General features: G+C 45.0%; 1 protein-coding gene across 11 annotated transcripts in view; it reads right to left on the minus strand.

The window, feature by feature from the left end:
* The window catches only part of trak1a (trafficking protein, kinesin binding 1a), a 42,424-nt gene that overhangs the window by 3,964 nt on the left and 15,165 nt on the right, over window positions 1–23,295 (minus strand). For 6 of the 11 annotated variants that reach the window (XM_064345557.1, XM_064345519.1, XM_064345550.1 and 3 more), the window contains 12 exons: window positions 15,373–15,449; window positions 12,225–12,341; window positions 11,942–12,042; window positions 10,131–10,239; window positions 9,557–9,635; window positions 8,474–8,604; window positions 7,595–7,669; window positions 6,937–7,074; window positions 6,370–6,446; window positions 5,652–5,882; window positions 4,963–5,273; window positions 1,855–2,202 (listed from right to left, as the gene is read on the minus strand). In XM_064345557.1, coding sequence (XP_064201627.1) covers window positions 1,855–2,202; window positions 4,963–5,273; window positions 5,652–5,882; window positions 6,370–6,446; window positions 6,937–7,074; window positions 7,595–7,669; window positions 8,474–8,604; window positions 9,557–9,635; window positions 10,131–10,239; window positions 11,942–12,042; window positions 12,225–12,341; window positions 15,373–15,423 — 1,768 coding nt within the window. In that variant the 5' untranslated portion in view covers window positions 15,424–15,449. Of the gene's footprint in view, window positions 1–1,690; window positions 2,203–4,962; window positions 5,274–5,651; window positions 5,883–6,369; window positions 6,447–6,936; window positions 7,075–7,594; window positions 7,670–8,473; window positions 8,605–9,556; window positions 9,636–10,130; window positions 10,240–11,941; window positions 12,043–12,224; window positions 12,342–15,372; window positions 15,450–19,573; window positions 19,879–22,345; window positions 22,605–23,295 lie in introns of those variants that run through there. The other 5 variants (XM_064345534.1, XM_064345582.1, XM_064345527.1 and 2 more) reach the window with 5 other exon arrangements.

Here is a 23,295-nt window from a genome sequence, read left to right on the forward strand (position 1 = left end):
ACACACAGAAAAATTTTAAAACTGCATCAGTTTTAGCTTAATATGCTTATGTTTATATACTCTAAAAGTACACATTTTTTAATGCAAAATACAAATCAGACTGCATATGTTCCTAAATGTTGAATCAAAGGAAAATTCGGCTAAATGACAGATGTAAGTTATTTTTAATGTTCTCAAAAATAACTGTTTGTTGAATTAAGTCAATTAAAGTCCAGTACATCACATGCATGCAGTATGGGACTTATTCTGGCTTTACTGATGCAGTTTTAAAGAGAAAAATTCAGTATACAGGAAGATTGGCAAATGGTAGGAGATTAGTTCCCAGAAAATGACAGCACAAGATTGCCTATACTTTTCAGGCATGATAAAAGAGCTTCTGATTACAGACTGACTCTTAAATTAGAGTATCAGAGTGAGAATAACTGTATCTCTGTACAACTGTGTGTGTGTGTGTGTGTGTGTGTGTGTTGAGGGAGGTTGGGGGGGTGGGTGTCAGTCCATGTGCATATGTGTTGGTGAGACACTCTTCCTTTAAATTAGTGAAGTGCAGTGTGAGATTTCTTCACAGTATCTGTTTCCATTACAGGCAGTCAGTCATGTGAGGTTGTTTTTAATAGAACAGTGACACTCGATACAGAGACACGTCTCTTCCCTGGTACCTGCACTGGACCGCAATCCAGAGCCTTGTGTGTGTATGCATCTGTCTGTGTCTACACGCATGTGTATGTGTGTTGGTATGTGATGCACATGTGACCTGAACATCAACCTGCAAATCAAACTATAGATGATAAATGGTACATACATGTTTTTTTTTAGAATGAAGTGTATGGACAATATTCCTCTCTTGAAAGTGCTATAGATTTGGTTCTACGAACTATATCCTTTTGTTTGCCCAGATATTCTCTCCATGCCCACAAAGTTTAGGAATTTTGTGTTATTGAATGTTTCCGTACACCAATGCTGACAGACAATTATCCAGAATGCACCAGGATGCAGGGGCTGAAACATGATTGGTTTAGATGTCAAAGTTGGCATGAATCACAAGAGGCTAAAAGGGAACAATTGGAACAGGGAGGCCAAATTATATGTGAAGGTGAAAAATGAGTGAAAGGAAAACAATGAGAAAGAAGCAGTGTGTACTGAGAAAGAGACCTGATTTCTCCAACTGGCTACCAAGACTACGAAGTTAAGTATTTAAGTTAAGATAAGCATAAATATTTAGAAATAACACCTGATCATGAAATAATTACTACATATGATTGATGTTTGAATATGAACTACACTACACATTATAAAAACAACTCTCTCAGGATGTGTCAGTTGCATATATCAGCTATCAGATTCAACACTATGGAGATGACAGTTTTTTTCATTCAGTTTTTAATTCATTTCTCTTATTTTTCCCCATTTGTTTTATTGTCTTTAAAAGGGAAACACTGTACTGCATTATTCTGATATATCCTACATGAAACGGGCCACCATCATGGGCTGAGAATCGAAGACATACAATTAATGCTTTCCTCTCTTTTGCACTAGATCTGGCTCTGCTCTTCTGTACAAACAAGATTTAAGCTTAAATTACAGACCATCTCTTTCTCAGCGCACGCATGGTAAAGGAATATGTGGAATTTGAGCAAAAAAATGATTTATAAAAAATGAAAAAATTAAAAAAATGGTGATATACTCAAACGACGTGGCAGCACACTCCTGGGGTGAGGTAGGTGTGCAGGTGGGGCGTGGAGGGGGTGGAAATGAGGGACGGCCAATGAATGCAGCAGGACTGGGCATCCCGTGGGCGGTCCCGCGTCTGTCTGTCTGCCCGTCTTTGGGGCGGGGCTTAGGGCGCTCCCTCACCGGACAGCTCCTCTGCGCCGAGGCGCGGCTCCTGCGGCTCCAGGGCGTCGGGCGGGGGGGCGCTCTTGGACGCTTCGGGGGGGTTGTTGTTGTTGTTGACGCAGCTGGAGGAAGAGGAGGGAGAGGAGGCGCGGCTGCGGCACCGTGGGGGGGCGGGGGCTGAGGTAGAAAGGCTCGGGAACGAAAGGTCACCTGACTCATCCTCCTCAAAGTCGGTGAACTGGTAGACCTCCTCCAGGTCCAGCTCCAGAGGCCGGAAGCCTTTGGTGACCACGCCCGGCCGCGAGTCCAGGATCCCCCCCAGGTTTGGCTGCGCCAGCTGCTGCCAGTGGTGCAGAGTGGCCGAGCCTTTTCCCAGGAAAGCATGGAGGAAAAAACAACAAGAGAACAGAGTTAGACCAATCTCCTTTCACATCTGAGCTCACCATAGATGTACTATTGAATGTCAAAGTTATCACCATAGATATCACAGCACCATTAAGACTGCACAATGAGTCATCTTCACCACAGGTATCACATCAGTCATAGTTATACAGACCCAACACAACATATAAACCCGATACAGGCACGCGCATATGAACAGCAAACAAATATCCTTTAAGAGCCACTTCAAACATGGTTGTCCATAAGATAGCCTTCTTTATGGAAACATTTCTCACAGACATACAGCAACGATAACATAGAGCTTCTGACATTATGGGAACTATTTATGCAGACCCACAAATCCTTTCACTCCACACAGAATCGGTTAGATTTCACTCCTCACAGTTGAACCAGATAGGTGTGTATCAGCATATTCTACACTGTCCTCCCTTGGCCTGTTCAATTACCTTAACATGCCACCATAAAACATAAAAGTTTGAAATTAATTAGCCAAGATTAATATTTACTTCCTATTTTCAGGTTCATGATATCTACTTTAAAAGCCTTTGATATGCAACATTGTCAGGGAATAATTAACAACTTATGTGAGTAAATGCTATTCTTAAAACATTATTTTATTAGACCTGAATTACAACAGCCAGAACTAGTGTGTATATATTCTGAACAGAAGATACAGGATGTCAAATCTCAAGTGGGCGACTGAAACAACACTGAGATTCTGATTAATGAGGGGCTTTTTTGTAGTCTGAACAGAGCACAAAGGTTAGGTACAACACAGACCCATTCAATAGGACAGAGAAATAAACAGAAATGAGATAGTTAAGAAATTAGTAGATTTTATTGAAGAATTATATAAAACAGAGGCAGGTGAATGAAATTAAAAGAGCAAAAAAAAAAGAAACATCAACAAGGAAGAAAATGAAACAAGAGACACACCAAAGGAGAATAAAAACAATGAGGAAGAGAGGAGCATTCGTGCATAGTTGTGCATAGAGTTGTGCTGTACCTAACCTTTGGAGCACAGACACTGAGAATAGAACATGCTTACCAGGTCAAAACTGTCACAAAGCCCACAATCTTTTTTTGGTTATAAAGTGGTATCGGAGGAGAATAGGGAGATGTGCTGAAAAAAAAACTACCAAACACAAGCACTCTTCAGACTTATACTGTCACACTATTTAGACTTATACTGTCAATAAAAAATGTAATTGAGACAAGTTTTCAAAAGCAACCTCTCACACTAGACATTAAAACAGACTATAGTAAATTAATGCACTGCCTGTCTAAAAATAGGTGACAGTGCAAAGCAGCTAATGGCTACCAAAACTATTTTAAGGTTTTTTTTTTTTAAGGCAATAATGGTTTGTAAAACAGATTACATTAACATATAAAATGAAGTGATTGTTCTTGCAGATGAACAGACTTTCTAAAAGCTGCCACCATTTGCTTCTACTGTAAGCTCTTCCCTCATGGTTCATAGAAGCTCATATCTACATCAAAATGGAGTGACACAGGAACACTGTATAAATTCAGTGAACGGATCGCACGGAGGGAAGAAGCATGCATTATGAAGGGACCACAGAGTCTTCTCTGTTCTTAACTGGTTATTATCCACACAGGAGAACCACTGTGGTATCTACATGTAACAGGAGAGCGACGCTTCAGGAAGCCCAGATATAATATATAATCAGTAACTGTCTGATATCATGCAATCATGGTGTTTTGCTGTGGGTAGCAAAACATTTTGAATTGTTCAACAAGCCAGTGACTGGCAGGTCCACCCACTACAGGTTCATGAAGCTTCTTCCTCCCATTACAAGAATCCAAGGCATCTTTCCTTATGCCAGAATATGAGTCATGTTTCTCAATAAAACACAAAGCTCACTTATTGAATTCCCTCATCTGATGAAGAAATCAATAAATTTGCTCTTGTTGGGTCTGGTTCCATCTGGGCCGGCAGAGAGGACGCCTAACAGGTAGTAATCGGTCCTCATTTGATCCGCAGAGTTGGTGCTCTTATGTCTACAACAGCCCTTATTATTTAATACACAATGAACTAGTCATATTTACAGGTATTAACATCTTTAAAAAGTCTACTGATGCCCAGTTAGAGCCAAAATGTCAGCGCAACTGCTTTGGACAAAGTCGATATGTGCAATTGAAGCCCTGGGAGATGCTTTCAGTTACAAAGAATTCATAATATACCGCCTGAGCTTATCCATGACTCAGTTACACTAGCAGTTGCAGAGGGATTTATGTAGGATAATGACCATGAATAGACTTGCCAGGGTCCCATTTTTAGAGATAATCATTCCTAGGCCACATTTCACCAAACTTCCAATAAATAGCCAAACTATTTTCATCTTTGACAACAGAAAAAGTGAAATACAGTAACAGTAATCACTTACATAATTTGTTTCTCACAAATGAATCCATTTTGGGAGCACTGATTCCTTGGGACCAGATTATGTGATGTCACCGTGTTTGTACTCTATGTCCTATTTTTTAAAGGAGCGCTGGCAAGCCTACTGACGGACAGAGGGGGCTGCAGGTCCGAGAGGCTGCGGCCCCTTTAAGGGATCTCGAACCAGCAGCGCGGCTGCGTGTCTCTGAAGTAGAAGGAGGGCTGGCTGGACAGGCCGCTGGACTCCTGGTTAAGCAGGGCCCACAGGGACTGGAGGAGGAGGAGGGGGAGGGGGCGCGGGCGGGGCCCGCGGGGGTCACCTTCCAGCGGCTTGACGATCTGCAGCTTCTCGGGCAGGTAGGAGCGGCTGTGCAGCGAGATGCCCGACAGGCTGGAGAGGCCCGACAGGTGGGTGCCCAGGGACATGATGCTCTCGGTGGGGGTGAGGCTCCCGCTGTACAGCCCGCCGTGCTCGGCCAGGTCGCGCAGCTTGCGCTCGCGGTCCTCCTCGAAGAAGCGCCGCTCGCTCAGGTAGTTCTCCCGCCGCAGCGAGAGCCGCCGCAGCGCCGTCTCCAGGTCCTGCGAGCCCGGCGTCCCCGGCGTGCCCGGCTTCTTGTTGGAGTCGTCCACACTGCAGCCCCAGAGGAGAGGGGAGATAGAGACACAAACAACGGCAGGGTGGTTAAAGGACTGGACACCTAACCAGGACACTCTGGATTCAAATCCCACATGGAGTCCAATGTTGCATCCTTATGTACCTGAATTCAGTAAAATGTTGAGGTGTTATGAGGGTTATGAGCTGTCACGAACATTGTAGGCTCCTTTAAACCATTCAAACAGTATAAGCTGAGGTAAAGACATGATGATAACAATAGGCCAGTACATGACCAGCAGTGGTGGGATGAGGATGGAAGGGTTTGGAAAGGGGAGTGATCACCAGGCCACAGTCCTGGATGGAGATGTGTGTTTGGGAGACAGGTGGAGGAAGCTGGGGTTCCTGATCACACACCTTCCCTCTGGAGACTCATTCTCCAGAATGATGCTGTTGGCACGGTTGTCATTGACGACGTCACTGCCGTACATGCTGGAGCGGGGTGTGCTGATGCAGCTGGAGCGGGCGGAGTTGAGCAAGGACGACTGATTGGATCCCGGGATGTTCATGGGGGAGGGGCCGAGGGATCGCTGCCTGACCGTCTGGTTGATGTTCTTCACTGCCTCGAAAACTCGCCTGTGTTGCATTCTGCTCAAAACAGACACACAGCGCCCCCTAGTGAGACCACACAGCTTAATCACATAATCTTTTCAACAAATAACCTGTGTTGCTTAATTTAGGGTATAATGTCAGTATGCAAGAGCAATATGAAGAATTCTGTATTTAAAAAATAAAAAAAACACAAAAAAACCCAGCCTACATCAAAAATGTCTTCAAGAGATAATCAAAAGCTTTGTCACTAAAAGTGATGTCACTGTGAACTAAAGCTGATGTTATGATGAGTGATATCGCTGCAAAAATGTAAGTGAGTTTCACAGTAAAATCAATGACATTTTCACAGAGACATCACTATCCCTCATAATGACATCAGCTTTAGTTCAGCTAATTATGAGACTAAGTGATACAGTACCACGATGAAACAGACTGGTTTCACAGCAGAACTAAAATAATGTCACTATGAAACTAAGAAAGATGTCTCAGCGAGAGTAAAAAGTGTTGCTATCATGAGACCCACTTCTGTTCTTCCACTTCTGGGTCATCCATCTGCAGCTCCTTCCTCATTGTACCCTCGATTTCTGCAGCTAACGAGTCCTAAGAGATGGACACACACACACACACACACACAGTCAGGGGATCAGCTGTCACATTAACTATAACGCACCTGCCTCAGACTCCTTATCCCCCATAACCTGATAGTGAATAGGAGGACTGTAGTATGCATGACGGCATCAGTGGAGTGCAGTGTGAATGAGCAGGAGCAGTGGACTGTGCAGTGATGCGTGTCTGTGCAGTGATGCGTGTACTGTGCAGGGAGGTGGCAGTGGATGGGGAGTTCAGTGGATGCAGTGAGGAGCGTTGAGCGAGGATGTGGACGTCGTGGATGCGTGTGCTGCCAGTGGATGCAGTGTGAGTCTGAAGTGCTCAGTGATGGTGCTCAGTGGACATGACTTGATGAGCTATGTCTGTCAGTGTGACTGTGCAGTGGATGCAGTGTGACTGTGCAGTGGATGCAGTGTGACTGTGCAGTGGTTGCAGTGTGACTGCGCAGCTGAAGCCTGTGTGACCGAGCCCGCTCTCTCACCATGGGGAAGAGGCCGAGCGAGTGGAAGCGTCTGGGCGTGCTCAGTGGCAGTGTTTTATTGCGAAGGTTCTTCAGCTCCTCCTGCGCTTCGTGGAGCATCTCCATGCACTCAGCATACTTCTCCTCCAGCTCCCTCAGCTGCAGGAGAGAGAAAGTGTCCTATTTAGACTGCGCACTGTACAGACTAAAGGAGGGCAGCATGTGTTACAAAATGCTTTGCCCAAACATGAATCAATAATGTTGTGCTACCACGGCTAAGTTAAGTGCTGTAACTCCAAATCACCATCTCCATTCTAATAAGCTTTTTGGAAGGGTTGCCGGATAAAAGGCTCTAATTGAGGACAATCAACAAAAATATGCATCTATATTTAACTAAAGTCTATATATTACAGAACTTTGATTTGAACAGGGTGTTAATATATGGTGTTACGGTTTTGGGAGATACAATATAATTTGGGAAATGTGTTATTTGGTTTGTTCCACTGACCAGCACATTCTAATACTGGTACAGAGGTGGAGAGGTGGTACTTGGGTCACTTGCATCTTTGCATCCAACACCCATAACACTTGATAATGAAGACTTTGTCTGAGTATTTGACAGAGTTCCCTGTATGAGTGCTTATTGGTCTGGTCTGGTGATGGGTTCCAGCCTCCTTACCTCTGCTGTGAGTTGCCGCTGTGCATCTTTAGCAGCTCCCAGGTGCTGAGTGAGCTCCTCGTTTTCCACTGCATACTGTCAACATGAGACGGACAGTGGAGTGAACAAGCTGCTGTACGCTGCCAACAGGAAGCAGTTAAACCAAGAACCCTGGGAAAAGGCTTTGTGACTCTGACAGCAGGTGAAAAAAAAACGTAATTAAGGAATAGAGCGCCAGAGCACTTTCTACTCTGTAATCCCATCTCAGTCTGTAACCCTCTCTGCTTTTCTTCTGTCTGAATGAAATTTAAAAAAAAATAAAAGAGGGCAGACTGTCTGCTTCCTTTCAAAAAAAGAAGAAAGAAATGTCAGGAGACAAAAGCTATAACGATGTCAGATGACTGCATGTACACTAATAACCCATTTCCACTTGATGACACTAAACAGATCATCTGTTTTTTTTATTGAATTACAAACAAGGCCAAGATGGCTGACTAGACACCATATTGTTCCTAATTATTTCTATGAATACTGAACTATGTCTTTTTCCCTTCCATGATTAACTCCTCTCGACCTTAGAGCCAATTCTGACAGAAGGAACTTGATTAAACAGCTTGTCAGCTCTGCTCACAGCTTTCTTGTGTTGTAGGGCTTTGCAGGCTGGGAGACGAAAAAGGCATTGTAAACTCACTCAAAACATGAACCAAACAAACCAGGCTTGTTCCAGGTCTACAATGAGCGAAGGGTTAAAGGAGTCAGCCTACATCAAGCTGTAGTATAGAGGAGGTGTACAATGATCCTGCCTGGATCCATCTGCACGGTGGAACAGGGTCACAGTTAGCCAGACCACCCTGTGGTATTCAGAGCCTTACTGTGGGGTGCAGTCAGACAGGTACTCACAGATTTGGACTTCTTCTGCAGGTCCACGATCTGGGACAGCAGGTGCGTGATCTCCTCCTGCTGGCGGGAAGCATCCTCCGTCTTTTTCGCCAGCTCTTCGGCGATGGACGAGATCTGCAGGTTGGCATCTCCTGGGCAGGAGAGAGGACATAAAAGATCACCATGGCAGCCATCTCCAACTGTGGCGAGGCCCTACCGCTCATATTACAGAACGTGAGTGGGATCCACCTACTGAATTAAGTCTAGATTTAAGCAGCTACTTTTTCAAAATGCTACAATACTGATGGCAATGGCTAGGCTTTATTTAATTCAACCGAAGAAGAATAATTCAATAATTGGCATCTCTTAAACCTCACCCTGGAAAAATCCAGAAATATGAGAAAGGTGTGGTTTGTAAAACTGAATGATCAACCAAAGTAATGAAGCATGTACTTAACTGGGCTGTTATGCTTTACTGAGAAACCAGCAGGAGAGTGAGCTTTGCGCCGGCGGCTGGGCCTGAAGAGGACTTCAGTGCTGCGAGCATTTTGGAGAGCTCTTGTTTGAGTGCATTAAGCCCTTTTGAATTTTTCAGTAATATAAATAAACTGCTTTGTTTCACTGCAAAGGATGCACTCCTGTTGTTTGTTTTTTTTTTGTTTGCATTAATATCAGACACAGTCCACTTCAGCACCTGTAGACTCCACTGGTATTCCATTGAAAAAATGAGTAGTAGATTTGTACTTTATTACCAGGGCCATTCTACACGGGCCTTTCTGTATGGATCTACTCCTAGATCTCTTTCAAACCGTAGATCTGCAAACAGACCTAGCTCATAGGATGGTTGCGCTTCCAAAGGTGATTACCCTCACAGGTCTCTTCCACACAGAGATTCCATTCACAGACATAATGGATCTCCTCCCAAATCTTTTGCACGGTGAATTGAACACACATCTGCCTCACATAGTGGATCTCCACCCTGATCGCTATCATATAGTGGAGTGGATCATCTCACACCTTTCCTACACATACAATGGACATCTCACAGCCCTCTTCCAGACAGTGGAATGCCTCAGATCTCTAGCATATACAGGATGTACTCACGGAGTTCTTTGACACAGTCGTTCACCAACTGTTGCTCCTTCTCTTCATATGAGATGGTCTCTGTCTCCAGATGACAGGCCTGATACGAATACAAGTACCCAGATATGTTATCACAGTCACAGTCTGTGTTGTGCGCAGCACAGTCAGCACAAGCTAAGTGTCAGTGCTGTGTACTTTACTTACAGCTCGGTCAGACATTGTTTTGTAAACTATTGGCTGCTCTCTCTCTTTGACAGCACAAAAGCAAATACAGCTAAAGACCAGCAGGGATCATGTGTGCAGTTTTATTTTCTCTACTGTCTGTTGCAGATCACAGTGTTGACACTCCGGTTGGCCCCGTGGCCTGGCTGCGTAACTGCATCCAGCCATACTGGAACAGGCCCAGGGGATCAACATTAAACTCTGCTAGCATCGCTAACAGGCTAAGGCAGAGGTCAGTGGATTTATCACACTCATTTGTAAAGGGCTGTCCACAGTTACAGTACAGCCCTGAAATAGTACAATGCAATGAATTGTAGGTCTGAATGCCACTTTAGTTTTCTTGGCACGACTCAGAAAGGAAGCAACGTCATACCTCGGATCTGAGGACAGTATTCTCCTCCTCCAAGTCTTTGAGTTTCTTCTGCAGAGAGTCCAGGGGAAAATAACTCGGTAGGGAGGACGTGGACTCATTACGCGGGATCCTTGTGAGGGACACAGGGTGCAAAAGAGCGTCAACCACTTGGGTATCAGCGACACAACCAAGTGACAGCATCACTCCACACTCACAACAATGTTTGCTCATGACAGTGCACTTCAAATCAAACCAAAATTTATGCATGCAGCTCACTTTACAAAACATTTAACACAATACAATTTGCAACATACCCCACAAAACTAAAACCCCCACAAAAGCCAGCGAAAGTGGGGTAAATATTGGAGAAAGGTGATAGCACTGCTGTGTTGACGCTGAATTGTGTAATGATTTGACTGGTCAGCAGCCTGATGGATTTGTATTACAATGAAGAGAGAATAACCAAGAAGTACAAACTGAATCAAACCAGCCCCTGCAATTGTACACTCGCAGGGAAAACGCCCCAATGGCAACAGCCTTGCATTGTTATGAAGAGCACCATTCCCTGTACCAGACACTGTATTGTAATCCAGGGGAAACAGCCCCCTGGTGAGGCCCCTGATCCTGTACAAGTGAGAAACACCTGCAAAAACCACCGGCATCAAGTTCAAACCAGTAATACAATGCCAGCAGGACAGGAGGGGACCACCTTCATTTATGAAGAATTAATGAATACTTTAAGATGGAACTGATAGCTGATGGAATCTCATATCATTAAGCAGTGCTTGGCTGTCATTACGTATTGGCTGTGATACATCTTCCATGCCTTCAATTCAGTCCCATGGCTCAGGTACTGCACCATGTTTTTTTCATTACTGTCCATCATCGTAACAGCAGGACTGGAGGGCCCCACCCCTCTCAAGTCCTGGCTGCTGTCCATGTGACCCATGTGACAGAGAACAGTGCAAACTGCTCGAGTCACACATGAGGAGCCCTGAGAAAGAAAACAAAAGGCAGAAGAACTTCCTTGTAGAATAAAAGGTACTTTCTGTCCCTCTTCTGTTTCTTTTCAGGAGGCGCCGAGGCCCGGACGACCGAGTATCAGATTTGCCTGAGAATGCGGTCCCAGTACGGCAGGTAACCCAACACTGGAGCGGTAAAATGACGCCTGCTGAATGAGAGTCAACACACACAGGAGGCAGAAGGAGGAGAGCTGTAGGGGTTAGCAGGAGGGTGTGAGTAACCTGTAATAAAACCTCAGGAGGAGACGTTTCCCTGTCCTCACTGAACCACTCACTGTAATGAGTCCCCTGGCAGTCTGCTCTGCTGTGCAAACAGGCCCTGTGCTAAGACCAGCGCTCGAGCGGGTCAGCGGTGGGCGTAGTGTGGAGATCTGCTCGCTGTAACCACAGTGTGGGCTTCTTAGAATCTAAAATGAGGCACTACTGTTATTAAGGTGTTAGTAAGACCTGAATTGCTTCTGCGATTGCCTAGCAGTACAAATGGGTGAGCTGTTAAAATCACACAGGATAACAAGCACGTTCAGTACTAAGCAAATATACATTTGCCAGTAGGAGGATCTGTCTTTGTCTGGGGTGTTTGGGAAGAGAATGCTGACTGGTCATAAAGGAAAGAAGAGGCCCCAACTCTTTAGAGGAGGGTGAGTGGGAGCAGAAGAAGACTGTAAAGGGTCAGGGGAGTGTTGGGGGAGGGAGGGTGTGGTTTAGAGGAGGGCGAGTGGGAGCAGAAGACTGTGGAGGGTCCGGGGAGGGGAGGTGGTGTTTAGGTATGGAGAGGTGGGGATTAGCAGTGGTGCAGGGCGTCAAACTCACGGGGTGGAGGTGGTAGACTCCCCTTCACTCTCCTCAGCTGCACTGGTATAGAACTGAAGCAGCTCATCCTTCATAGACAGCTCATGCCGCAGCTGAGACACCTGCAGTGGAACAACAGAACCATGACGACGTCCCCCTGACATCCCTACCATGTCATGAGAAGCAGCAGCTGAGCCGTAAAGCCACACCCACTGCCCTTCTCCTGAATGTATCACTGCCTCCACCCAGACCAGCATACCAACCCCCCGACCGGCTACTCCACCTCAAACGAACCACCCCTTACCTCTTCCCGAATGTGCTCCACCTGCTCCTCCAGGAACTCATTTCTCTCACACAGGGTTTTGTTTTTCTTCAGCAGCGATTGGCCAATTCGGGCAGCCAGCTCCAAGTCCCGCTCTTTCTGCGGGGAATAAACACTCTGATTAGAACGCAGACAGGGGAGCAGGAACAAGGCTCACACCCTGAGGCAGTGACATGGGCTCACCCACAGTAGGTATGCTTCAAAACACAACAACTAAGACATCCTTCATGAATGAAAATACCAGTCCTACAAGTACATTTAGTCTGAGTACAGTACAGTACATGTGAGGTACTGTACTAGTCCTTTTGCCACACCTTCTGTGGAGAGCTGGACCAGATGTGATATTCAAATTGTTTTCACCAAAAGGGGATGCCTTACAGAACAGTTAACACCTGATTTTACTAAGAGGCATGTATGCCATGCAAATACTCCCAATGTCATCTTGGAAAAGGACAACTATCATACTGTTTTAAATGATCCACTATGGCTGTTGCACTCTTAAATGACTTCGGCTACTGACGCTCTCAATGTTGAGAATGGCATTGGCTGAAACATGTCCATCAGTAAATTGTATCTATTGGACTGATTACGGTTTTAGCCATTTAAGAGCGAGGGCCCTCCATCTATGTTTTCCTGCAGAGTTGTTATTTTGGAGACCCTACGCACCAAAAAGGCTAAACTGAGTCTATCCGTTACCAGAATCATATCAATACTCCACCACAGAATGAACATTTACCTTGCATGATTTGATTTGGTTGATTTTATTTGATTTTTTTGGGTTAAAATATGTACACATTGTGTAGCCCAGAGGACAATGTTAAAATGCTCAATACTTGTTTCCAACATGGTCTTCCATGGAATATTAAAAATCCTTCACAATCGTTGTGATAGCATTCATTAAAAATAACACATGCACATAAATCAGCAGAGCCAAACAGAAAACCATAAATACTACACAGATACTTGTCTCATACCTAATAGGACGAAAGAACCCGAATTAAGGCAGTGTTTTTTTCAGATGGGTTAGCTGTCCAATCCAAACGCACACATGGCAGCAGTGTGACAAATATAACCACATAAGATCTGCAGCCAACTATTCATTTATAGCCAACAGAACAGTTCCATTCTTTATATGGGTCGATATAAGGACAGAGGGCAGAGCCACATCCACACTGCGGGGTAGGGCGAACATACACTTTTCACCACGATTCAAAATAGGCCAGATTTACAATATCTTTCTTTCTTCTTGTTTTCTTTCTTTCTCTCCAATGTGTGTTTTAAAATTCCTTATATTGTAAATATTGACTCTATTATATTGACTCCAAGATTCATTTCCTTAATCCAATCCATGCGTGACCCTGTTATGCCATCTATGCCAATGCAGAGAAAATCAAGGTGTCTTTTGAAGCCGCCTTTGCATGAGTTTTGCATGATTCCACAGAGTGGAAAGGCTTCGCACTCACAAAGCATCTGAACAGAGCCAGAAACCGGCAGGCAGGAGGGGCCACAGACATTTCAGAAATATCAAAGGCGTCAGGCCATAGGTTCATATCAGATCCATCATAACATTCATGGTAGAGCCCTTCCACTTTTTCTTTCGTTTTTTGTTTAGCTTCTCTCCCCTTTCACTCACTCATTTCACTCTCATTTGGAACTGCCAGTTGCCCTGTGCTCTCCTCACACTGAGCCACCTGTCCTGCATGCAGAGAGCAGTGCAGCTGGGCCTGTGTGCTTCTCATGCACCCCCCTGCAGATGGCTGTGTTCCACACAACAAGCCGTACAGTGTGCTACAGGCAAGCTACAGCGTTACAGAGCACAGCGTTCTCTACAGCAGAGAACCTCTAACTGCCAATGCAGCAGAAACCCTAGAAACCCTGGCAGACTGTGTCTCACCCCACCCTTACAAGCCAAATGTGCCCCAGCCCACAGATTGGGAGGCATACTCAGCTAATGGCATGACTCAGATTCAATTTGGCTCGCCCAGATAGCTCTCGACAAACGGAGGTGCCCAGCGGAACGTCAGGAAATGACCTCAGTGAAGGATGAAAGTCATAACAAAATACAAAGTACAAATATGCACTGATAAGTCATATCAGCAACAGTGTTCATTGTAGGAACACACACGGTTCTGGGGTGGAGTGTTAATTGTAGATACGCACACATTGTGTTGAGGTTTGGAGGTTTATATTCAACATAGGAATTAGACCTGCAGGGGTTGTTGGGTAGCCTATCCTGTTAAGGCACCGTTTCTGAGAGTGAATGGCCCTCCAGTCTGGTATTGAATCTCAGCTGTACCAGTACTGACCGCAGCCACGAAAGGGTGACTGTTTTGTAGCACACAGTAGTGACGCCTGCTGGCTGATCATGACCCCAAAAATCAACCTGTTGAGCTGCACATGAAGCTTCTTCCTCAGACTCATGTCTGTGTGAGCCCATCAACTGAAATGTGATCAGAAGCAGCGGCTGACACTGAGTGCTTTGGAGGAGAACACATGCCTGTCTGCGCTCGCTCAAACCGACAGCAGATGTCGTGGCAGAGAGCGCTGATAAATATGCTGGGTATTCCAAATGGGAGAAAAAGGGGGAAATAAAAATGAATTTTAAAAAAATCTAAAAAGAGAAACAAGTGACACCAGCTGTCACCCTGTTCCGCTGTTGAAAGTTACATTCTACCAGGCAGTTAATTCCAGAGGACAAGATTTCCAACGACTGTACATTAGACACTATTACTGTATTAACACACCTCCACACACTCCCACACAAAACCTCTCTTATTTCATTTCTCAAGGCTAAGGGAGAGAATACTAGCTGGATTGGGGGTGGGGAGTATTTCAACCTCAGCAGAGGACTGTACTGCTGTTCTATTCTCAGGAACACCCCCCGCCTCCACGCCCCAGTGGACCAGGCCCGGTTTCAGAACCACTCGAGCAGGGAGTGAGGCAGCTCCATGGCAACACGCTGGCTGCTGTTCAGCTAGTTCTGCTTTTCAGGTCGAAAGTCTTCCTAATGGTATGGCTGCTTTGCATCCCCATCCAGCGCTGCGCTGTAAACTGTGCTCACTGGTGCAGAAAATAGCGACCGTCCCCGCCACATTAGCCACGTAATGCTCGTCATTCAGCGCAAACTTACTTCTTCCAGCAGACGTGTCACAGCATCTATGTCATTGTAAGTCTTAGTCATCTGGCCCACTCTTTCAGCACATAGAACTGCAGAGAGAGACAGAGAGAGGAAGAGAGGAGAGAGGGGAAGATGTTATTTTCAGTGACACAGGAGTGATTTTGAGGCAGAGGAGACATCTTTCCCCCAGGGAGGGAACAGGGTGTTTGGAATGGCGTCACCATTAGCAGCCTAATGTGCAGCACGCTGGATAACATCAGAGCTCTGTCTCTCATGTTCTTTATCAGCTGCACCTCTGATACATATTCCACACCCAGGGCCTGCCCAGCTGAGTCACCCTTCTACACACAGAATACATGCAAAGCTGCACAGAGCTTTCCTGTGTGAAAAAGGCCCAGGGTCCAAAAAGGCATGACAATCAAGACTCACTTGGTCAAATTAGTAGAAGATACTCTTATTCATATTTTTCATCATAATCATAATAATGCAAGTTATTTGAGAAGCAACTAGAGGGATCCAAAGCAAAGGCCATGACTTCTGGAGGATTTGAGATTTGAATTTGCTTAATGGACTTCAAAAGAAACGTGGGGTGGGGGGATCCTAAAAAGTAATGACAAGATTAAGAGCAGAAATTGATATATATATTTTATATACTGCAGCCCTTACCTACTAGAACCAACAATGTCAAAAGGCTAAACCAGGTCACGCCCTGCTGTTTCCCTGTCTGTTTTCATTTTATTGCCGTAAGTGTCTTTGTGACAGTGTCTCAGTGAAAACCGCAACACAACTAAAACTAAATTAAAAAGATCTGTCATATTAATGACACGGGCGACTGCCTCCCAAAGAGACAAAGCCAAAGCTGGAGGATGTGAACCCGCCACTGCCCCTCCACATCTGCCACAGAGATGTGTACCATAATAGGCAGCTCCAGAGACTAAACAGCATTCCCGCCAGAACAAACAATGCACACATACGCACAGAGTACACACAATACAAGCAGAACGCACAAAATATACACCCACAAAACACACAATGGACAATGAGGCCCCTGCACAGCTAAGAAAAGCTTGCTATTAGTGACGGGTAACCCCTCTGATAAGATTCACAGACAGCCTGCTATTATTAGACATTTAATCCTCATGTACACGCCTACTGAGAACTAGTTTGTATTTTACCAATAGCTCACAGTAGGAACCAAATGCTGTATCTCCTGGGCTACACACTGTGTGAGTACATAAACAAAATCATTCACCACAACAAGCTCTCTCCCAAACAGAAGTTAGGAGATTTGCTCTTTAGCTTTCCCCCACCATCAACTAGAGAGTAAACACAGGTAAGGTGGGCATTAGCATTTAGTTACACACAAATGTGATATACTGCAGGTGCAAAAGAGTTCAGTCCCACGGGGGTCAGCAGCACAAGTACATTGTGTGCAAAGCTGCACAGAAGATGAGCTGTCTTTCTAATTGCGGAAACAATGCAAATCAGGCCGCATGTAAACACGTTTCTGCGGGCGCTACTGAGGGTAGGGATATCATACGTAACCGTGGTACACGGTGCTCAATTCAGCCATTGCCCGGTTACGATGGGTCCTCAGTGCTAAAGTTACCTGAGAAACAAAGTTCCCTGTATAGTTGCATGCAGTGCTTTCTACATTCAAATTCAGTACAAGTTGGTGATAGCACTTCAAGTGTTTTGGTTGTACTTCTCACTGATTAACAGTACAAGGAAGTCACCTTATCCAAGGGCAGCATTGGGGCAGATTAATTAGATAATCATGACCTAATATTGAACAAACTGTTAAACAATCACACAGACTCTTCTCAAGCTGCATGCTAATGGGTGACATTTTTTGTGTGTAGAAGCCAACACAGGTCAATGGGGGAGACTACGTGCAGTGAAAAGTGCCTAAATGAAGGATGTCAGAATCCAGTCCTGAAAACATCTGCTGGTTTTTTAGCGCATGCATTTCAGCAAGAGTGATTCATTCAAGCTGCCGACTGTCTAATGTTGGTGATTGAAAGGAAAGCACAAATACCTGCATGGGTCTGTTCACTGTTAAAATGTAATAGTAAAAATAACAGCAACAACACATTTTACATTCAGTAGTTTTACAAAATTAAAAAAGTTCAAATAAAGAACTAAACATTCCCTCAAATTAAGAAATTTCCTCTACAAACTGTGGCAGGGCTTCATAATAATATATGGCACAAGTTTTCATATAAATTGATGGTAACTTCCTTGTACAGTCCCCTCAGTAGTAAATATTTAACAGGTAAGTAAGTGGAAAGAAAAGCACATAATTCGGTCATTGTCACTGGTAAAAAAAAAAAAAAAAAAAGTAAATACTAAGAAACTAAAACTGAAATACGTGGAAACACCACCTCCATTACCTATCAATTCAAGTTGTTATCAAACGTTTAAATGGGTTATAGCCTGAGGGTAACAGTGCACTTCCAAGGAAATTAGACAATACTTTTTGATAGAGGTGCTGCCAAGAAAGTATATCCAAACAAGCTAAACATTTGAATAAGTATGAGGAAGTCACTTGGATTGTGTTTCAGATTCTTAGTATGTTCTTATATTTTTTTTACCAGAGGTACTTACGCAATTATGTTCTATTTTAACCACATGCACACCTGGAAAATACCTAGTACTGTACTTATGGGACTGTAAAACAAAACAAAATCAAATGGGTTACCAAGGGAATATACCATTAGCCAACAGTTACTGTAAATAACATTCAAATCGTATGTTGTACCTTGGGTGGGAAAATCTGAATTTACACCTCACAAGGTCAGAAGGGGTCAGCGGTGTGCACCCTAGCCCCAACATCACCCCTGCAACCCCCAGGTGTAGTCTCGCCTGTGCCAGGCTGACTGTCGCTTCGGAGTGGGAAATCGCTTAGCTCCTCCCACTCCAAAGCAACATTCCAAAAGGCAGCTGTTCTCAGCCTAGTGAACACTGAGTTCACCCAAAAACACACATAGACTGTACACCCCAAAAACACAACAACATCCCTTGCACCATTAATTTTGGATTAGTTTGACAGTGATAGTAATGGTGGTTAGCTGGAAATGACTTGGCTGATTATTTTGTGCCCTTTCTTCAATATTTAAAATGAATAAACAAATAAAACCTGTTCGTAAGCAACAAGATAACTAGTACAACAAAAATAATGCACTGTGCTACCATGGTTACCATACACATGTAGCAGAGAGCAAGTGTTATTTGCACTGTGAAATTATTTAGCTTATTAATTGTGCGACAAAATAAATCTTTTGTTTGTAAGGAATAAGTTAATTCATTGTAAGACCTGGAATCCCACTTCTGCTCTGAAATAATAAACAGCAGTAGTTTCCCTTTCCTTCTTTTAGAGAACTACAGTATGTAGGAATTCAATCCACTCACAACAGTGTTTTGTCCTTTGCAATAACTGACACGTTTCAGCAGGGACGTTTCAAAATATAAATACAAACTCGTGATGACATTAAGTTAGCTTCTTAACTTAATTACACAAAGTCAGGATTAAACAAAGTGGCACAGCAGCCATAAAGCACCTAGCGTGTCAACGGAGATGAACGCAAACACAATGACATGCGCCGATGGCATTTGGATGTTGATGGTATCAAGCGCAGGTTTTGCCACTCTGCATTCCTGTTTATCCTGCACACAGATGGCATTCTGTTCCCTACCTGCTTACACTACACGCCCAGGGGCGAAGCTCCCTGCTTAAAATAACAATAAGCACGGAGTGACACAACGTCCGTCACTTAGCTCAGGGATCTAAGAGCATTGGAAGGCGACTGAACTAAACGTCTCAATGCTGACGGACCACGGCGTTTCCCGCAGTCCTGGATCAGGAATGCACACAGACATTTTCCTTTCTCACACTCAAGTTCAACATGACAAATGTTGTTTCCAGGGTACACTTACCATAGACCCATGGGTCTGTTTACAAAGCGATAAGGGCATTCCAAGTAATAAATGCATTAAAAGCATTTGAAATGCACATTATTAAACATGGTTGACACCGGAGTGAAATGCAACAGCAGTTCATGCATGCATAGGATCTGCAGTCATAAACACTGCAAATGAACGCACATCTTGGCAGTACGCCCACAAAACAAAAGGCCAAGGATTGGAGCAAAAACCAGCTCGGCAAAACATTACAAAACAAAACAAAAAAAGACCATCCAAAAACAGAGTGTACCTTCCTCCAGGGGAAACTCTTCCTTACTAACATCATCATCAGCATCGTACTCCTCCTCCTCCTCCTCATTTTCATCTTCCTCCAACAGAAGTGGCCCATCAGTGGGCTCAGGGGAATAGCAGTACTCTCCTCTCTCCTCCTCTGGATCGAGCTCTGACATGTTCCAAAGGGTGACAGACTACACCGACCCAGACAGCCTGAGCTCCATAGCCATGTCTGAGCCACTGTCCAGCTCCCACAGCCAACCTTCCTAAACACGCCCTCACAGTGAACAGTGCCCGTGTGCCCTGCTCCTGCTCCAGCACCAAGACAACACAGGCACGAGGGAGGCGGGGGGGGGGGTCACAAAAAAGTAATCCACAAACACATCACTTAAGAGAGGACTTTCACTCAAGTTAATCATTTCATAAACTGGTAAAGGATTACATATGATTATATGCCTCAAATGTAGTAGCAAATCCCCGGGATTCCACCACAATCCTCTTTTATGTCCTTTTGGGTCTGACTGATCCCCCCTCTTCTTCTGTATTGAATGGTAGCTTCCACAGGACACCATGGAAACAATACAGGGCAGACACACACCTGCCCCAAGGGCGTGGCCACAGATAACCACAGGTGAGTCCTTCTGCACTCATTGCAAATATATGCAAAGCGCCAACTAACAGGAAGCAGTGGTCTAATCTCTACTGCAAGGTAGAGGGCAGAGCCGTTCATAACAGAAAAATAAACAGACTACATGACCATGAAAAATAAGAATAAAGGACTTATTCTTAAACTATATATTTAATCTATTTGTTCAGTAGGATGACAGTATAAACCTACAAAATAGGAAATACAAGGCTCAATATCAGTCACACACTAGTTAAAGATTTAAAAACAACTAATAAAGCTAAATAAATTAATACATAAATATGTAACAAACACTTATAATGAAAGCTTGTTTCAAACATTACATGCACTCTAAAAGGTTAAATGCATGTACTGTTGCTCTATATTGTTGCTCACTGTTTATCACTGTTAAACTTGAACTCATTTCCCAGTTCCTGGTCTTCTGTGTTGACCATGTTGCTAAGAAATCTGATGCTGCTTCCCCAGAGAGTTACAGAGAAAAGAGAACCCAGACAGGGAATGGTATGCTGCATTCACGTTAAAGAGACACACTGGTAAGACGGTTTGTACTTCATCGCTTCAGTCTCAACCCTTATTGTCACTGTCCTTTGTTGCTGCTGTGTGTCACTGGTGTCCCGAAAGCTGTGGTTTAGGTTCACGGACACCCAGAAGAAAAACCAGCATTCCAACAGACACGCCGTGGCAACCACAAACAAAAAGGCCCAGAACAGGGGGTTATACAAGAAGAATAAACCCCTCCCCGTTTCTGTGAACCCTTTTGTGATGGTTTGTAAAGCGGAGGGAGAATGGACAGTGTGCCAGTGCTGCTCCAGGAAGCACATGACCCCCCCCCCCCCCCCCCAATCTGCCAGGGTGATCAATATTCAGGCCAACACCCACCAAAGCAGCATGCGCTGCGACAGAGCCAGGTCATGTGATCAGCACCGAGCGCTGCTATACGTGCATCTCCCAGATCTGCAGCTCTCTGTGCTGTCCCCTCCCTCCTTTTCTTCACTCTCTCACTCCCACCCCTCTTTCTCCTGTACGCCCCCCCCCTCCCGTCGCTGTGCCCACACTGCACCTTCCTGCCCCACTACCCCACCTCCAGCGTGTAACACTAAACACGTTCTCTTCCAAACCTTTCAAATGCGAAAATGAGGAGACCGCATCGCGTCTCCATTCACGGTTATGCAAGGCGCACTGTGAGGAGTGCGCTCAATGACTCAGGGCCTGAAACATTAGGAAACTGTCCCACTGGCCTCCAAACAATGGAGCTGTAAGGGACCCAGCCTGCCGCCGGCCCAACTGAGAGAAATGACCACTCCTCAGGTCAGGGCGCCATCCACCTCTGCCCTCTGAGCATGCTGGGAAACTGCGGAACACTCCGGAGAGCCTCACTGTGATTCCCCCATACGTGCAACATGAGAAGCAGTACTATCATGCCCAGTTTTCAATGTACAACTTTCGCTCTAATTGTTAATAACCACAATGTGTGGAACAGAACCAGAGCATGCCAGTTACTCACAAACCACACCAGGGACCGGTGACTGCAAACTGCATCACTTTACCCATAATACAACCAATTTAAACATAACCTAATCTCATTCGGAACAAAGGAAATGAAAAACATGTACTTACACAATGGTAGTTAATCTGATTTACACAGAACTGGCTCTTTCAACATTTCCTTCTCCAATGTGAACTTGCTGGTAGATCAATCGATCAATAAATCAAATTTACTGAATATTTTAGTCTTTACAGACTATATTACAAGCTCAGTACACACTACACGCTGCACTAGGAGGGAGTTTACATCTCCCCAGCTACTCGCGTCTGATGCAATAGCCAGAAAAGAGACTGAAGGCATTACACACGCGCACAAACACACGCACAGACACGTGGACACGACAGCATTACGGCATTACCACAGATTTACACACTCACACACACACACACACACACACACACACAGAATCACTGCACCACCAGTATTTCTTTCATTATCACTCTGCCACCTTCCCCCCTCTCCCCCTCTCCCTCGCTCTCTCCCTCCCTCTCTCTCCCTCCCTCTCTCTCTCTCTCTCTCCCTTTCCCTCTCTTTATCCTAATGAAAGTGAAAAGGACACACTGAAGCACAGCGAATGCGGGTCGAGGGATCGGTACCGTCGGTGCACTCCTCATAGTACCAGTCCAGCTCGTAGTAATCCGCCTCCACGAATCTCTGCATCATCAGAGCCCTTCAGCAGTGCCCCGCCTGTCCCACACTGCCGCGGTCACCATCCTTTCCCAGCACGTCCCGCGCGGCATGCCCCCTCCTTCAGAAGCCCAGGCAGAGGACGGGTGTGGGGTGGTGCCCAGACCGGCAGCCCAAAACACCAGCAAACGGTACGCTAAGCGTGCACGTTCCAGACTTCTGCATCTGGAGCTGCCGATTCAAGGTTGAGCGATCCTGGGGGCGGAGTCAGGGAAGAGGCAACCAATCGCAATTGGCTACGTCACAGAAACACGCCCCCCGGTGAGCTTATATCAATCACCACCTCCCATCGCGCTCTGTGAGGACACAGTACATCTTTTCCTATAATCCGTTGCTATGGAGACTGGCTCTGACTCCAGCTCCTAATGAAGGCTGCTCCTTCTAACGTCCAAACACCTTTATTTATTTCTGACACTCGTGGGTCACACCTGTTCATTTCAGATCTATTTCTGGTAGAAATGAGGGGTCTGACCATATGTGACACATTTCCCTCATACTAACAGACCCAGAGGACCAGGAAGGGCAGCTAACTAATGCTAATCCCCATTCTGCCAACTGGTCCTGCAAATGAGACGGTTAAAGAAAGCACAACCACCTGACCAAAATTAAAATAACAAGAGAGCCCTAACAGGAGTGCTAAAACAGCATGACCAAATAACCAAATTATTATAGAAGTCACAAACACCTATAATGTACTGTAACCTCACCATAAAGCTAGCACTGCAATCCATGACAAAAGGATTTAACAAGGAACGACAATAGAAAAGATTAACATTTTGAATGCAAAATATTTTCATTGGTGCATCTAGCTAAAGTGCTTATTCCCACCCCAGGGTCCAGACATAAACCCAGACCACAC

Source organism: Anguilla rostrata, chromosome 1 (genome assembly GCF_018555375.3).
Source record: "Anguilla rostrata isolate EN2019 chromosome 1, ASM1855537v3, whole genome shotgun sequence".
Classification (NCBI taxonomy): Eukaryota; Metazoa; Chordata; class Actinopteri; order Anguilliformes; family Anguillidae; genus Anguilla; species Anguilla rostrata.